Source organism: Protopterus annectens, chromosome 17.part0 (assembly GCF_019279795.1).
Source record: "Protopterus annectens isolate FY-2018-M chromosome 17.part0, PAN1.0, whole genome shotgun sequence".
Taxonomy (NCBI): domain Eukaryota; kingdom Metazoa; phylum Chordata; order Ceratodontiformes; family Protopteridae; genus Protopterus; species Protopterus annectens.
The window spans coordinates 693,248,718-693,267,223 of record NC_056751.1 but is presented as its reverse complement, the minus strand read 5'-3'; the positions used below and the strand labels follow the sequence as shown (position 1 = coordinate 693,267,223).

General features: G+C 39.8%; 1 protein-coding gene across 1 annotated transcript in view; it reads right to left on the bottom strand.

The window, feature by feature from the left end:
* The window catches only part of LOC122791498 (excitatory amino acid transporter 2-like), a 594,255-nt gene that overhangs the window by 58,655 nt on the left and 517,094 nt on the right, over window positions 1-18,506 (bottom strand). The window contains exon 7 of the mRNA XM_044059240.1: window positions 15,554-15,748. Within this exon, the coding sequence (XP_043915175.1) occupies window positions 15,554-15,748 (195 nt within the window). The remainder of the gene's footprint in view (window positions 1-15,553; window positions 15,749-18,506) is intronic.

Here is an 18,506-nt window from a genome sequence, read left to right as displayed (position 1 = left end):
GACCTGGTGAAAATTCTGCCTAGTGTTTGTGAAATATTGCAAAATATCTGTTACAAAAATTCTCTTCCCTGATCTTAACAAATGCACACTATCCTTTCTGAACACATGCCCAAAACTAGGCTTGGATGTCTACACAATTCCATTTTTTAAAACAGAACATTTTTCCATGTATGTGTTTATTGTGCAAGCTATACTATCTAAGAGAGCTGTCAGTTCTCCACTAACAGTCAGAGAATCCTTGTGGATGAGATTATTTTTACTGACATGAATAAAAACGGATCTGTACTTCCTTACATTAAGGCATTCCAAGGCTTGTTTCACGTCTTCTATTTTTGCTCCTGGCAAGCGTAACATTACTCGATGCTCATTATCATCTCTGCAAATATAAGTATCAGTTCCTCTAATGATTGAATCACCAGTTACAAGAATTTCTTTGCTGCCCAGCTCTGAAGAATCTGCAATTTCAAATATAGTAATATTTGCTCTAACAATTATGAAGGATAGATCTTCATCACTATTAGTCTTATTAATTCTGCTGTTTTCATTGCGTATTAAATTCTCATCCAGCTGACATTGTAAATCTACAACTTGAGCCGTGTAGTCAGCATCTGTCTTTCCCTTCTTTCTTCTTACAGTAATATTCTTCAATCCTTCCATGTTCGGTTTTGATTTCTTCCTTTTCACCTGCCCCTTGCCTCTTTTTTCTACCTTTTCCGTTGGAAAGGTGATGCCTTTTTCTGTAGACTGAGGGTTTTCTGATAGACAGATATCTTCATTCCCTGTCACCAGTGTGTTACATAACAAAGCAGAATCCTTTTTACTACGTATTCTGTTTTCCTTTACAGTCATTGGTCAGTTTCCTTTTCTTGTTATTTGTTGTGAACTTCTTCCTTTCTTTCTTGTTTTGTTTCCTTCTAAACAAACTGGATCCTCAGATTGCTGAATATTTGCATCCAGAATTCCAAAGTTGTCAGGGGCATCGTCTTGTTTCATAACGGTTGAATGATCTTTGCAGAAAATAGATGCATCATTTCCTAAATGTGTTCTATTTGTTCTTTGCCTAACATTATTTATCTGACCAGCACAGTTCTCCAAGCCATGCTAGTTGCACAAGTGCAGTCATCATCATTAAGTTTAGATTTACTTCTAACAATAGTAAGCAAATCATGCAACTTTGGGCACAAAGAACACAGATCACCAGTGTTATCAGCTGTTACCTTTAAATGTGCATAGTATTTATTACACTGTACAACATATTTGTGCATTAGCAAATCATTAATTGCATACTCATTTAAGGAATCCATATTCGGCTTCAAATGAATAAAATATTGTAAAAGAAAAGAATAATATAAACAGTAACCGCAGAATTCAAAGAGAACTTAAATCAACTTCTATGACAAAATAAAAACACACACACACACAAGCAATATGCAACTAAATACTAAAGTAAATACAGTAAAGTTGTTCTGACCATACAAGGTTCTGAAAGCAACAAAAATTGTAATTCCTTTACATTGTGTGCACTAGCTTCTGGTCACTATTGCTCTCAGTTGCACTTCTTTTCAACAGTGAAGATTAATAAATCACAAACCAAGGCAGGATTGTGTAGATATGCTCTGAATTTTCCTGGCTGCAGTCTGTGTGAATTTATAGCTGTCTAGGCCCTTGGGGTGGATAGAGCTTGCCTGTCTAAAACTTATCCCTCTCTAAAAACCAACAGTGCAATTAAATGATGACAACGGGATTCTATTAATAAATGCTCAACTTCTCTGACCTTTTTCTACATGTTTACTGTCCCTGCTTTGAATAAACAACAATACAGCATTTAAAATATTTTTAATCGACTGTGTATCTCCATTAGAACAGCACCTTACTGTACTGCAGAGAATTCACTTTCAAAAAACTTTTATCCCACCCTGGAAAAACTTGATACAGTCTCCAATTCATTGATGTCACCAAGGCCAATGAATACAGGTAGTTTTCTGGCCAATTACCTCCCCAAACTGACATCACCATAACCATTCTAAAAAAAAACACCCATGCTGTGATGTCACAGCACCCTGGTCCTTCCCCTACCCATACAGAAAGTAAAGGCTTGAACAAGGAAACAGTACATGAGTCAAGTCTCCTGCTGTGAGCTATCAATCATAGCAGGTAACAGCTCAAATTACCCTTAGCACTTTCCCAGCTAGGGAAGTTTGGTGTGAAGGGGGATGGGAGATGTCAAAGAAGTACAATTCATGATTAACAAAAGACTGCAGTTTAGCCATTCTAAAAGGAAGCAGCAGTAAAAAGCACTTTGAAAGCCTGTTCTGTGGCATTTGCACTTTTTGTGTTTTAAGTAGTCATTGAATGGAACGAAATGTTACTTAAAACTAATTGACTGAAAGACAGCAGTGTATGCATGTAAAATCAATGCAGTGACAGGAGCTTTAGGAAAAAAGAGTCCTGCATGATGTAATTTTTTACAGATAAGCACTGCATTGTGGGATACCAGGAGGCAGACCAAACAATCAGAATTTCTTCAAGATATCAGACCCCATATAGTCATAGTCAGAAAATACATATAAAAATATTTAAAAACATGTAAATGGCCTAGAGTGGTGTTAAAATGTAGGAAACACCAATCCATGATCAAATAAACATGTTTTTTGAGTCTATTGGTGTGGTTCTCCTTTAAAGGTAAAACAACATATGAATCAAAGTAAATCTTGTTAACAAGCTATCCTTTTCTGCCTACAAACAATGAAAAACTGTGATAACAAATAAAATATAAATTCAAATAAAACATCTACCCAGTCAACTCCGCTGTAAATCGCAAACCAAGGTAAGATTGTTTAGATACGTTATTAGTCAAAGCACAGAGAATTAAAGTAGGAGTATATGGAACAAAAGACAGATGTAAAAGCACATTAGTTTCATGCAATTTCCTGACTTACTGATTGGTAGTCCGAACATATTTCAGGTGTAAGTATCTTCACTCTCAATCACTTTTATTATAGGAATGCAAATTTGCCTATGTCACAAGTGATATTTCAATAAAGGTGTTGGGAAAAAAAATTATTGCTTCCTGGTTAAGATGAGTTTGTGAGGAATCATTAACTGACTGATGTGAAGCCATGAGGTTAAGTCAGAAAGATGTAAGAAAAATAGTTATCCCATTGTGGGGAAAGTAAGAAACATAATTTCTAGTATCATGTTGCACAGTCAGTGTGAAAAAAATAGAAAAACCGCAATAACAATGTTACCCAGAAAGCGGTGATGTATGTCTTTGTAATGGGGTAGAACCAGACTGAAAGAAAGCAGTCCATCTAAACAGTGTTGCTGAGCTGCATCGGGTCTGTATTAGATAATCGAACTTTCAAAAGGTCGATTGTCATATGGTCGACACCATCTGATCGAACTTTTAAAAGTTTGAAAATATAGTAAAAAAAATAAACTACATTAATAACCTACCTGAACATTTTAAGTAGGGGGCAAGCCCCCTTGCAGCCCCCCACAGCCCTCGCTATTTAAATATACCAAATGCAAGATCACACTACAGTACAGAAAAGGGAAATCTTCCCATTCCACACTGTACAGAGATCTCCGTTAAGACATTTGAACTTTCAAAAATTCTATCATATGGTGTCCACCATGTGACAGTCAAACTTTTCAAAGTTCGATCATCTAATATAGACCCACTGCTTCTTACTGTTGTAACAACCTCATGAGTAGCCTTCACTATCCACAAGGGTTTCTTAGATTCATAGATTAGTACTAGGCTAAATACCCTTGTGGACCATTTTATGCCTAGACAATTACCCCCTGTGAGAATCAAACCCTGCACCTGTATGTAAGGTAAATATCTTAACCATTATGCCAACCTCGCTCCCAGTGTAGTAGGGAAGTAGGGAATGGAAGGAGGTTGTTAGACCTTTTTTCCAAATGATGCACCTATATCACATGTGGACTTATGGATCATTTAGGTTCATAGGTTCATAGGTTCATAGGTTCATACTAGGCTATCTGCCCGAGGGCATTTATAAGCCTAGCCCATTGTTTTGTGGCTTATGCCACCCCTTTAGTATGGGGAACTATACCCATTATTTTGCTGTGCCTCTGTCGAGCAGTGACACTGAGGTAATTCCTGGGGTATATCTGCGATCTCCCATCCATTGGTCAAGATTTCTCTTGAACAAGGCCAGCAAGGTGCTCTGCCTCACATGTACCGGGATTTTGTTCCACAGCATAGGGAGTCTTTGGGTGATGAATCTATCCCTCCAGCACGTCCTATTAATAGCCGTGTCGAGGTTTAAGTCTCCCGCCCTTGTGGCTCTGATGGATCTAGATTTTTTGAGGTGAAGCATATTCATCAAATCTGGGTTTGACATGGCCTTGTATGTTAGGCAAAGGTCACCTCTGCGCACGCGGTAAGCGACTGAATAGAGCTGGAGTTCTTTCTGTCGGGCAGCATAGGACAGATTTTTGAGACCCTTTATCCTTTTGGTGAGGAACTTTTGTGGCCTCTCCAGCTGCTGCAAGTGTCGGGTCAGATACATTCCGAATGGGGCATTGTACTCAATCATTGGTCTGATGAGTGATGAGTAAAGGGAGACTATGACCTCCCTTGATCTAGATGAGAATCCCTTCATGATAAGGTGGGCAATGTTGAAGGACTTCCTAACTACTTTAGCTACATGGGTGTCGAATGACAGACTACTATCAACCTGGGTCCCCAGGTCCCTGATAACTTCTTCTGTGCTCAGTGGATTGCCACCTATTTGGTAGCTAGGGGTAACCTTGTTTTTCCTGAAGGGTATGACTATGCATTTTTTGGCATTTAACTTTAGGCCGTGGCTCTGGCACCAGTTATCCGTTTCTGTGAGACCCTTCTGAAGGATATCTGTGTCAGATGTGTTTTCTACTATGGCGCCCAGTTTGCAGTCATCTGCAAACTTTGTCAGCCATAACCCTCCTGTGTTTGCTTGTACTTCGGAAAAGTAGATGCCAAACAAGAGTGGGCCCAGGACTGAGCCCTGTGGGACACCACTTGTGACAGGCTTTGAGTATGACATGGCGCCAGCAACTCTGACCCTGTGGGTTCTGTCACTCAGCCAGTTTGCAACCCATCTTGTGATGTATGGGTTAACATTTAAGCTGATGAGTTTTTCAATGATACCCGAGTGGGGTATTGTATCGAAGGCCTTAGCCAGATCGAGGTAGGCTGTATGGACTGCCTTTCCCTCATCAATGGCTTTGGTGACTGTTTCGAAAAAGTCAACCAAGTTTAAAAGGCATGATCTGCCTTTGACAAAGCCAAACTGGGTTGGATCCAAAGTCTGCAAATTCCCTATGTCTTTATTTATGAGGTCCATTATGATCCTCTCCATGGCTTTGCAGATAAGGCTTGTCAAGCTAATGGGCCGGTAATTTCCAGGGCCTGTGGAGGCACCGCCCTTGTGAAGTGGGACCACAGTTGCAGTGCGCCACTCCCTGGGTACGTATCCAGAGGTAAGACTTTGATTAAACAGCTGTCCTAGCTGTGGGTTTAATTCCTCATTGAGTTAAGTGGAGCACACAGCCGGGGACACCATCGGGTCCCATGGATGCTGTGTTTTTTGGTTTGGAGAGAGCAGTTCTCACTTGGGCACTGGAGATGTTTGGGGGGCTGCACTCATTTGGTATAGATATCTCTCCTTTTGCCGGGGACAGGGGGGAGAAGTTTGCACTGAACCTGTCAGCCAGTATGTTGGCAATGTCTGTAGGATCAGTAATCTTCACATCATTTTGAACTAGTTCTGAGCATATCTGGGAGTTTCCTCCTAGGTTTCTAACATAGCTAAAGAAGGCCTTATGATTGTCTTTTGAGTCTTTAGCTATTTTTCTCTCGAAATTTGCTTTGGATGATTTTATGAGAGCTCTTAGTTTTTTACTTATAGTGATCAAGGGTGTCTTACCTTTTAAGGATTTTGCTCTATCTTGTAGTAGCTTCCTCCTTTTGTTGTAGAGTTTGTTTATGGCTGGGGTCCACCAGACTGGGCGCTTGCCTTTGGTACAAAGAGTCTTTGTTTTGCTTGGGATTGCCTTATCCATGCAGTCCTGCAGGTGCTGGTAGAAGGCGTTTGTAAGTGATTCAGCGGCTTGAGTATTGTTTTCCGCCGGCTCGGGGCCTGAAAGGAGACCACACTAGTCTTTAGAAGTGTGAAGTCGGCTTTGAGAAGTTCTTTACTGTGGTCTTTTTATTTCAGGTGGGGTGGGATGAGGACCTCCAGCGAGATTAGTTTGTGATCTGATCTCACCAGTGAGGGGTATACTTCGGTGTTGAACATTGTGCTCCCATGTTCGTGATGATGAGATCAAGTATGTTATCTCCTCTTGTGGGGATGGTGACTAGTTGTTCCATGGCATTTGAGTTTATGAATTCCAGGAACTTTTGGGCTAGGGTGTTTGGGCTTGAATAGTGTTCCCAGTCTATATTAGGGTAATTGAAGTCACCTAGTATGATGGTGTTTGGTGATACATTTATCCCTCTAGTGTTTTCAGGAAGGCCATGTGAGTTTCCTGAGTTTGTGAGGGTGGCCTGTAACATGCTACAATTTGCAGAGCAGTCTTGCCTATGGTTAATTGCACCTGGATGGTCTCCGATGCATCGTGCGTTGCCACCAGTCTTGAGGTGTGGGTGTCCTTGATGAATATGGATACCCCCTCCTTTCTTGGTATTGTCCGGATTTTGGGGCGGGCATGATATGAGGTAAAACCTGATAGCGCTGGGGTGCTCTCAGGAGCCTTGAACCAGGTTTCTGTCACAGCACAGACATCGATGTTCTCCATACTGAGAAGGGCCTCGAGTCGTGCATTTTGAGATTTAGACTTCTGGCATTGAGCAGCATTACCCTTAGTTTTTCCTTTTTGTGTTCTAGGGTGGTAGGTTTAGAATTTGAGCCTTGCCTAAAAAGGCACTATGGGGTGGCAAGAGCCTTTGCCAATATCCGGAATCCCAGGGGTGACAGGTGCAAGCCGTCCCTTGCGAAGCAGCGTGGCTTGTCCAGCATGTCATCCCAGGCAGACAGATACTGGATCCCCTTTGAATGACACCAGTGTTTAAGCCAATTGTTAAAGCTGATCATCTTATCTCTGTATTGTGGCATCATTCTTGGTGAAGGTAGGATACTGCTCAAGGTCAGGGTCATACCTGCCTGGGCTACATAATCAGAGAGCTCCTCAATGTCTCTTTTCATGTAGTCCAAGGAGGTATGTCTCAGGTCGTTTACACCAGCGTGGACAATGACTGAGTCATATTTGTACCTGCTGTTGAGAGACCTGAGTGCTTGCGTTATGTGGCGGATTCTAGCGCCCGACAGGCAGCTTACTGTGACCTTCTCCTTACTCAGTCTGGTGGCGGGACATCAGTGTGTCTGACTATGGAGTCACCAATGACTAATGTGTCTGGCATTGTGTTTGGCCTTAAGGGCTGTGACTGTTTGACACTCTGACTGTGAGGTCTATGTGTTGCGGTGTTGTGTTCTGAGGTGGTGGTTGTTTGGGTGTCTGCTTTGGTGGCCTCTGCTGTTTTGGTAGATTTTTGATCAGAGCCTCCGAGTATGTCTTTGTGTGTTTATGTGTATGATTTGAGGTTGTAATGGTACTATGTGAGACTGGGTCTATAGTGTGTGTGGTAACCTTCTCCTCCTGACTGGTCTTGCCAGTCCTATGTTGAAGAGCTCAGCCTCCAGTTTGGCCGTATAGTTGCATCTCTCGCATGTATTTGTGTTTTGTGGGAGGAGGAAAGGGTTGTCTGTGTACATGAGGCAATTGAAACATTGCCTCAATATTCCCAGGTTCACCAGCTGAGCAGGAGAGGACACTAGCAACTGATCCCTCGACATGCTAGAAGGGTAGACGAAAAACTTTAAAAAGATTCCGGGGGCGTGGGTGACCGAGAAATGGGGGTTGCCTTTTGGGGTACTATCTATGACAAGAGTGCCGTATCAAGGTAATAAGTACTGTAGGAGCAAGTGCTAGGTTTAATAGATAGAGAATAGTCTACTTGGAGTCAAGTAGAGTTGATCTTTTAGTTATAGGATACGCTGATTTGATCAGTAGTATAGTTCGAGGAAGGTAGTTTTAAGGAAAATTTGAAGAGTGGACTTTAGGTAGCCGAATAGTTTAAACCTGCTTAACCGGCACTGCCCTAGTGTGCAACAGTGGCAGCTCAGCTAAATCGCTCTAAATTGCGCTAACGCGTTTAGCGTGTTTTATACCAGGGGCTGGAAAAGCTAGAAACTGGCCCAAAACGACCAATAAACTACTAGTTACTGGCTGAAACCTCACAAAACTGGACAAAGGCAGCTCAATGCTTCCCACTCCCACTGGTAAGCAAGGTAGCTTCCCTTCCCCAAATAAGGCAAGGAAACAGTACACAGGAACTACAACCAAAGCCCAGGAATCAGCAACTCTGAAACTGGACTAAACTAGTAAAGCAGGAAAGCAAGGTAGCTTCCCTTCCCCAAATAAGGCAAGGAAACAGTACACAGGAACTACAACCAAAGCCCAGGAATCAGCAACTCTGAAACTGGACTAAACTAGTAAAGCAGGAAAAACAAGAGATATTTTTTCTTTTTTTCTTTTTTTCACAAAACAGGCAGAAACAGGTACAGCAAACACTTATAAATGCTATGAATCAGCTACTACAGCTTACACAGAAGAATTTGCTACAAATACAGTCAAATAGTAACAAACAAGGATTCCAAGTGCAATATTAAGTTAAATGCAGTAAAACAGCTTCAATGTAACAGAAAGGCAGGCGAAATACAGTTGCTAGGTATTCAGATGTGGAAAGCAACAAAAATATACTTAGTATCAAGAAAAGTCGCTTATTCAGCTCTCTGCAGCCTGGATTACTCTGCTGGCCCACGTGGAGTCTGTGCTGAGTAGGTACAAGCTGAAAGTTTTATACCAGGGCCTGGAAAAAGCTAGAAACTGGCCCAAAACGACCAATAAACTACTAGTTACTGGCTGAAACCTCACAAAACTGGACAAAAGGCAGCTCAATGCTTCCCACTCCCACTGGTAAGCAAGGTAGCTTCCCTTCCCCCAAATAAGGCAAGGAAACAGTACACAGGAACTACAACCAAAGCCCAGGAATCAGCAACTCTGAAACTGGACTAAACTAGTAAAGCAGGAAAGCAAGGTAGCTTCCCTTCCCCCAAATAAGGCAAGGAAACAGAACACAGGAACTACAACCAAAGCCCAGGAATCAGCAACTCTGAAACTGGACTAAACTAGTAAAGCAGGAAAAACAAGAGAATTAGAATTGCTAATCCACCTACTACATGTCTATGGGATATGGGAGGAAACTAGAGTGCATGGGGGAAACCCATGTGAACATAATGGGACATAGAGACTCCACGGAAAAGGCACCCCATCTGATAACCAAATCTGACAATCTGTTGTAGTGAGATGAAGTGCCTACTTACTGTAACACAGCTCTCTGCTCTATAGCTAATGTATTTCCTGTTATGTTCATTGTGTGCTCTGTATATTAGCTGGGTCTAACATTCTATCAGTTGTCCTCATCCTGAGTAGGGAAAAGGGCAACTGAGTAGACCGGGGTTGTCCCACAGTGTACCATATCCCTTTTGTAACAGTATTTATAGTAGTGACATGATCATATAAAGTTTATATGTAAGAAATAGATACGAGGGTATTGACAGGGTTTGATTCTATCAATGCACTGAGTGACCTTGAGCAAGTTACCTTACCAGTCAATGCTTATGGGCAACTGGGAATGTGCGCTAAGCTTCTCAATGGTCTCATGCATTGCAAGCCTAGTAACGATCTATGAATGCTGTAATGACTAACCTGGTGTTAATGGAGACTTATGAGAATGTTTGATAAAAGCACAATAGTTAGGGCCCATGTTTAATGGACAGCTGGAAGAATGCTCAGTAAAAATATAATTTTGGCCCCTGCTAATAGAGAACTGGGAAAATGTCCCATAAAAACATAATAATATACCTGTGAGGCTTCTCTATAAAAAGATAATAACTGGGGCCCATGTTAATGGACAACTGCAAGAATGCTCCATAAAAACATAATAATTAGAGTCTATGTTAACAGAGAACTGTGACAATTTTCCGCTAAAACATAAGTTGGGCCCATGTTAATGGAGAATTATAAGAATGTCTCATAAAACAATGATTATGGTCCATATTAATGGATAACTGTGACAATATTTGATAAAAGGATAATAATTTGGATCTATGGTATGGGGAACTGTGACAATGTTCCATTCAAGCATTATTCGGGTCACATTAATGGAGAATTCTGTGAATTCTCCATAAAAGAATTCTCCATAAAACATAACAATTAGGGTTCATGTTAAAGATGAACTGCGACAATGTTCCAATAAAGCACAATAATTAGGGGTCCAGTGTATATCTTAAATGTAATTATGTTCAATAAAATCATAATACTTAGGGCCCATGTTTAACGAACACTGTAGGAATGCTTCATGAAACATAATAATGAAGGCCCATCTTAAAAGAGAGCTGTGAGACTGTTCCATTAAAACACAATAATTAAGGCCCAATGTGTATCTTAACTGTAATAATATTCAATAAAAGCATAATACTTAGGGCCCATGTTTAAATGAGAACTGTGGGAATGTTCCATGAAACATAATAATTAGGGCTCATCTTAAAGGAAAATTATGAGAATGTCCCATTAAAGCTCAATAATTAGGGCCCAATGTATATGTTAACTGTGAAAACATTCAATAAAAGCTCCATAATTAGGCCCATGTTAATGCATCACTATGAGAATGTTCAGTATAGACATAATAACTAGGACCCAAGCTAAAGGGGAACTGTAAGAATGTACCATTAAGACACAGTTATAGGCCATGATTAAGTAGAACTGTAAGAATGTACCATTAAGAAACAGTTATTGGCCATGATAAAGTAGAACTGTAAGAATGTACCATTAAGACACAGTTATAGGCCATGATAAAGTAGAACTGTAAGAATGTACCATTAAGACACAGTTATAGGCCATGATAAAGTAGAACTGTTAGAATGTACCATTAAGACACAGTTATAGGCCATGATAAAGTAGAACTGTAAGAATGTACCATTAAGACACAGTTATAGGCCATGATAAAGTAGAACTGTAAGAATGTACCATTAAGACACAGTTATAGGCCATGATAAAGTAGAACTGTAAGAATGTACCATTAAGACACAGTTATAGGTCATGATAAAGTAGAACTGTAAGAATGTAACATTAAGACACAGTTATAGGCCATGATAAAGTAGAACTGTAAGAATGTACCATTAAGACACAGTTATAGGCCATGATAAAGTAGAACTGTAAGAATGTACCATTAAGACACAGTTATAGGCCATGATAAAGTAGAGCTGTAAGAATGTTCTATTAAGACACATTTATAGGCCATGATAAAGTAGAACTGTAAGAATGTACCATTAAGACACAGTTATAGGCCATGATAAAGTAGAACTGTAAGAATGTACCATTAAGACACAGTTATAGGCCATGATAAAGTAGAACTGTAAGACTGTACCATTAAGACACAGTTATAGGCCATGATAAAGTAGAACTGTAAGAATGTTCTATTAAGACACAGTTATAGGCCATGATAAAACAGAACTATCAGAATGTTCAATAAAGACATGTGTATGGCTCATACTAACGACAAAGTGTGAGAATGTTCCATTAAAATATTAATTAGGGGCCATGTTAATGAAGACCTGTGGAATGTTCAATGAAACACGACAATTAGGACTCATGTTAATAGAGAACTGTGGGAATGTTCTATTAAGACACAGTTATAGGCCATGATAAAGAGTGCCATCTAACACTTTAGTATTCTCCCAGTGCGCCAGCACTAGGTTAGCGTAACTGTTAGTGCACGAGGGGCCCATGGCCACCCCCAACTTTTGTAGGCAATATCTGCCATCAAACAGAAAAACATTATTTGAAAGAACCAACTCGGTGAACAGACATATCAGGCTGATCCTGTCTGATGTGAACTCTGAGTTATTCACCAGAAACTCCCTACCATAAAAATGGCCAGAGTGATTGGGTTTCACCGTAAACAATGATTTCACATCTAATGTTACTAAAATCACATTTTTTTGCTTTGTTTTTATTTTATGTGAATGAAGTATTTAATTTTAGAAGGATCTGAGGAAGTACCATTCACTGGCCCTCTTTAAGAGAAATCTTAATGATTGGGTGGGCAATAGGAAGTCCACCCAGGGATCACTTCAGTGGCCTTGCTTGACATAGGCACTGGGAAATAACTTTGGGTGGCATGATGCAAGGAATCTTATTGGGCTAGGCTTATATAGGATCCAGGGCTATTAGCCTAGTATACACCTATGAACCTATGAAAGCACTTGTCCATTTTTTATCTATGTTTTTATGTTATTTAGTTTTTGGTTTTATCACAGTCGTGCTTTGCCTGCTCCGCTTCCATACTTTGATTTTGGATTTGTATATATTGGAAGTGAGGTCTCTTCCTCCACGTGATGGTCAGTTTATTCTTTTGCTACAAGATGTTATTATCACTATTATTATTATTATTATTATGTTGTATTGAACTGACTTTCACTAAAAATCTAAGATAATGGATTTCCAGATATGTATATAAAGGTAACCTAAATTATTATGTTTTCACATCTTATTCACAGGGTATAATGGCCTCCTTCTGATGCCTGACTCCAGTTTATTAATAATGTATTGGCCTTTGAACTATGTCGACCTGGGGAACAGCTTACTCAAGAGAGTGTTGGGCCATACAGCTTTCATCTCATAGAGAGTAGTCCCTACCTTATTAGTGGGAATAATAGTCCAGACATAGCATGTTTGATAGTTGTAGGTGATTTTTAGACAATCCAATATGAAGGGGGCTTGACAGTGTTTGTAGGATTTAAAAGTTAGAAAGACAGTGTTTTACAGAATTAAAAAACTAAATAAATAAATAAAAGAGCATTGCATGAAGAAGCATGATTTACAATATTTTTTTTTTGCCATTTCCTGTTTTCTAGTACGTACTTTGAGATAATATTATGTCATTGTAAGTTGAGTTAGATATAGAGGATAGAACTGAGTAATGATAATTTTATATTAAAAATAGGATTTCAGGATGATTACGTATAATTATATGAGGATGGTATACCAGTCATATTTACCTTTTATTATGTTTCTGTTAGTCTATATCTTTTGTATAACTGGACTATACATTTATGTATTATTTTGAGTTCAAACAAATGTATAAATAAAGATTGCTTGTAAACATGCAAGAAATTGTAATTCAGTTGACTGAACGGTATTTTTTATGCCTGAAGTATCTTACAGATACTAATTAGATGCTGGGAATAAGATGCAGAAATTTGTTTAAATTTCAGATGCTTCCCACAGAACTCCTTTCAAAGTATAGTGTTACATCTACAATTTGGTTATGACCTAAACCTAACTTCTGTTTCTGGTGTTTTGTATCCATTACTTTCAATTATAGTGGCATAAAATTGATTAAACAAGCTAAAAGGTTGTCAGAAATGTTACACAGCGCACTGCGGCTCTACATTCTCTTCTTAAGTAAGCAGGGGGTTGATATAAGGGTTAAGGCATTTACCTCACAAACACATGGTACAGTGTTTGAGCCCCACCTTTGAAAAGGGAGATCAGTTAGGCTGAAGACAGCCCATTATTTAAAAACAGGAATGGTTTAGTAAGAATCAGTTGGAAGGTAGCCAAGGGATGGATCAAGCTGTTTTAACCCACCCTTCATCCCTCATCTTGTGGCTGTCCGTGGGAGGAGGCTTAGTGGCCCTCCCAAATCTGAGGAGGAGCACCAGGCAGTGACTAGTAGTGGTACTATATTCTGCAAATGCAGATTAGGGTGCACATATGTCTTAATAGGAATGTACAGATCTGTACCAAGGGCCCTGGCATAGTAGGGGAGCATGCAGAAAGTGAGTTTAGAGCAGTTATAATTATTTACCATCAAAAGATTTGCAGGGCTTGATGAGTATGGGGAAAGGACTGCACTATATGATGATATACAGCAAGACATACTACTTTTATATCAAAGGAGCATCATTTTTCATTTATTGACAGCCCATCCTGGGTAATAGATTGCTTTATAAACAATGCTTCTTTGTGTCATAGACTCATTAAACAATATTAAGCACAATCTGACATAAATCAGTATAAGATCATGTTTAGATTTAGAATTAGAGTGCAAAAATGCATTCTAAGTGCACAGTTTGAGAATATTGCATAAAGGACTATGCCACGTACAATCTACCACTATGGTGTACCACACATAATAAAGCAAATAATAGTAAACCACATGATATATTGGCAATCAAAATGCCCAATGCCAAAAATCTAAAAAACAGACCGAAAACCAGGAAAAGATCACATCACAACATTTGCTCGTCTCCTTAAAACTTCTTTTTGTGGGAGGAGCACGTCCCATGTGTGGGACCCCCTGAACTTATATATACCAAGTCCAAAATTGCCATACCTCAGAGAAAAGGGAATATTCTGAGAAATGGCATCATGGATTTGTATATACAAGTCCAATCTTTTGGCCATTCTGTCTCTGCATTTCTGGAGTCGATCTAACGGGTCCTGAGATTTCCAATAGTTGTCTACTGTAGTACAACAAGTATGCTAAAGAGACAACGAAATGAGTGGACTTGTAGGACGATGAGCAGAAAAAAGCATTGTAAAAAGGCCATACATTCTCAGTGGTGGGGAGACGGTAGAAAAAGAAATTGTGCCTTATAGCTCGCTCACTAGTGTACAGGGATGGTTCCCTCACTACAGCAGCAGTGAGAGTTACTGCTGAAAGACAGGAGATGAATGTAACTTGCTTGGCCTACTAAACTGCACTGTACTTGGAGATGTGCACACCCTTGTGTGTGCGTGCTTGTGTATGAGAGTGTGTATGTGTGTGTGTGTGTGTGTGTGTGTGTGTGTGTGTGTGTGTGTGTGTGTGTGTGTGTGTGTGTGTGTGTGTGTGTGTGTCCATTAGACCAACATTGCATGCTCCAGTTTGCTACTGCACCCCACAGCTGCTGCAGAAGAATTTTAAAGTTAGGTGCAAAACCCCTGACTCCATCTTTGTCTCACGTCTCATGGCACAGCTCACTGATGGTGAGGCCAGAAGTGGTAAAAGTCAAGTTCAATGACTAAGGGCCAAAGGGGATAACAAAAAGGATAAACCATAAGGTGTTAAGACAACAGACTGCTGTATGGTACAAACAATAACATTAACCTAAAACAGAAGAAAGCAAAGAGCAGAAACCAGTCATCAGACGATGGACCAGTCAAATATGTCCGATGCAATGATAGATTTAGCAGAAAATGATTCTATAAAGTTCTCCTGCTGAAGATTCAGTACCAGAACATGCTTTGTCATTAGCATACTAACAGGAAATATTCATGTGCATCAGTAGGGTTAAAGAGAACAGTAGCACAGGTATTACAAATGATACCTTTTTCACAATAATAGAAGAGAGTGGAGAAACATTCGTACCTTACAGTTGCAATCTGTCCTGCATCCAGTTTCACCCCATTCATCTGTGCAATAAAAATGGCGGCCACAGCTTCATAAAGTGCAGTCCCATCCATGTTGATGGTGGCCCCGATCGGGAGTACAAACCTTGTTACCCTCTTATCAATCTTCAGATTCTCTTCTAAGCAGCGGAATGTTACTGGGAGAGTGCCTGCACTGTGAAAAAATAAGATGTTTTATTGTTAATGCATTAGCAAGGATCCTGAAGTAGGGTATGGATTAGTATTTTAGTAGGCTGTATAGACTAATTTGCCAACATTTTTCATGTTCTTTGTATCTTTTAGTGCTTATAAATAAGACAAGTATATATCATTTTCTGTATATCTGTTTATCCATATATATTTGCCTTTACACCTCTATATCTGTGTGCCTGTCTATAGATGTATGTATCTATCTAACTATCTACAAATAGTTACTATCAAAAGACTTAGAAAAAAGTCATAGTAGATTCCAAACATGTGTGATTCTTACTGAATTCGCCGACATATATGTTAACTACAGAGACGCAGTTTCATAGCAACAGAAGCATTCCATCTGCTAGTGTATTTGATACCCATCATGCTTTTAGACCAAACTGTGAATTATGGGTAAATGCTGGAAATTATGGGGGAGTGTCAGTATTTGTCAAGGACCCCATCAATGCTATGAAGCTGTATGAGTGACAGCTAATGATAAATACATTACAGACCTGGCAAAGGACATACTGACATGTGGATATATGCATTTTTCCACTGAATATGTCAACATTGAGTATACTTTGGCAATCTGGCACTCTAAAATCAGGCACCATTTCCCAGAGTGCTTTGGGTGCCTGCAGATGTGAGTAATGACTTGGGCACTAGGTTAATGCCAAAAGTACAAGTGGGAAACTTTCAGAAGAGAGCTATCTCTTTGGAATTTGTTTACACTACTAGCTCATAGTGTCTGTTAATCCGACAAAAATGTCTGCACCACTTGAAGAAGCATCATAGTCATGTAACCATGTAAGCACATATGGTGTCATATGTAATGCACACAGATGCCAAGAGCATTATGCCCAGCAGATCACCACCATGCTCTGGTGATGTGTTGTCCTGTGTCATTCTCTCTGTCAGTATTACTGATTTGTTATCTAACCCCAAGACCAGCATTTGTGTCTCGCATAATTTGTTCTCTCTGCACCCTTAGTTTGAGGACCTGTAACTGTAACAAGCTGTTACTAACACACATTGAGCACTTTAGACATGAGAGCAAATGCAGTATTGGTGATTATTTATAAAACCACAGTGTTCTTGTGGTTGTATAAATCATTGCTGGTACCACACCTGTCAACCTCCTAGAGTAAGAAATCTGGACAACGTCAGAAAAAAAGAGGTACAAATAGGGACAATGTAGAAATATTGCCCTTACAAACTTAGAAAGTTGATAGAATAACAGGTTTTGCATGAGCATGAATTTTCTGAAGGGTATGAAGCCTAAACCTCAATCATTATTTTCTAACTTCAATATTTAATGATTTTCCAGTAATTTGCCAGAAAGTCACACTTGTATGAAAAATGGACCAAAAATATAAGGCAAAGATCTGGACATTCTGCGAAAATCTGCAGAGTTGAGAGGTATGGATGGTACTGTGCTCCCACACCGTAATCTCCTGTTATCATGCCTCCTAACAGCTTTCACTTGGGCAAGTTGCCCGTTTCACCTTGTTCTTGTTATGACTCTATCGTTGGGGTACATGAGAAGATCCATCTAATAATTTGTAATTAAATCTACAGAGAACAACTGGAAGTGTGATATGTACCATTAGATGCAACATGACTCATATTGCATTTGTTACCTGGGCTCCTCTTGTTGAAGAGTTTTAAAAGGCATAGCAGTTGTTACCACTGGTGCTATAGCCGGTGTTTCTGCTATGTTATATTGTATATGTGCGTGTGCGTGTGTGTGTGTGTGTGTGTGTGTGTGTGTGTGTGTGTGTGTATGTGTGTGTGTGTGTGTGTCTGTATGTACACTGCTGTCAGAGGTGTCATTTTACCTTGCCTGTGCTGTGGCCCCTGTTTAGGGGTCTGAGGCAGACCTAGGATTCATTATAGCATTAGATTTGTGGACTTACAAACACAAACTGTACACACATGCTAGTGACTGAACTCCTGCATGCACTCTGATCCACAACGATCATCTGACTGCAATGTCATTCAACGTGAGGGCGTGGTTTTATCCTGTATATTGTATATTTAGTTATCTCTTTTGGGTTATGCATATATCATGGATGCAGAAGCCCTGTTTGATGTATAATGTACAAAGTATTATTAAAATTCAGTATACACATTGGACTTTAGGTGGCATATGTACTGTGTGGTATATCAGTTTACTCCATGATTAGAACATGCTGTACATTTGTCTGCACATGTTGTAAGTACACAGTGAATGCTTCTTCCATCCCCTGTGCCAAGTGCAAGTCTCCAGATGATTTCTGCATAACATAGTCCTGCAATGCCTCTTGTTTGATATCAGCCACTGTTACTGCATTCAGGTATGTGTATTCTGCATCAACCTGAATTAAACCATCATCTTTTCTATAGCTTGGTATCCCAGATGACATAGTATCACCTGTATGTTTGTTTATCAACACATTATGCTTATTGACACAAGTAAAGAACATTTTGCTGGCCTTGCCTTGGCTGTACTCGGCCATTGTAGACTGCTGTACTTGTTATCAACATCCCTTTGGAATTGCAGGACTGGGGGCATCAATCATGACTACAAGGAGTGTGACATCACCTGCAGGTTCATCGGTTCAAAGATTAGTACTAGGCTAACTGCCCTTGTGGGCCATTTTAAGCCTAGTCAATTACCCCATGTGAGAATCAAACCCTGCACCTTGTATTTGTCAAGTAAACATCCTTAACCATTATGCCAACCTCCCACCCATCAG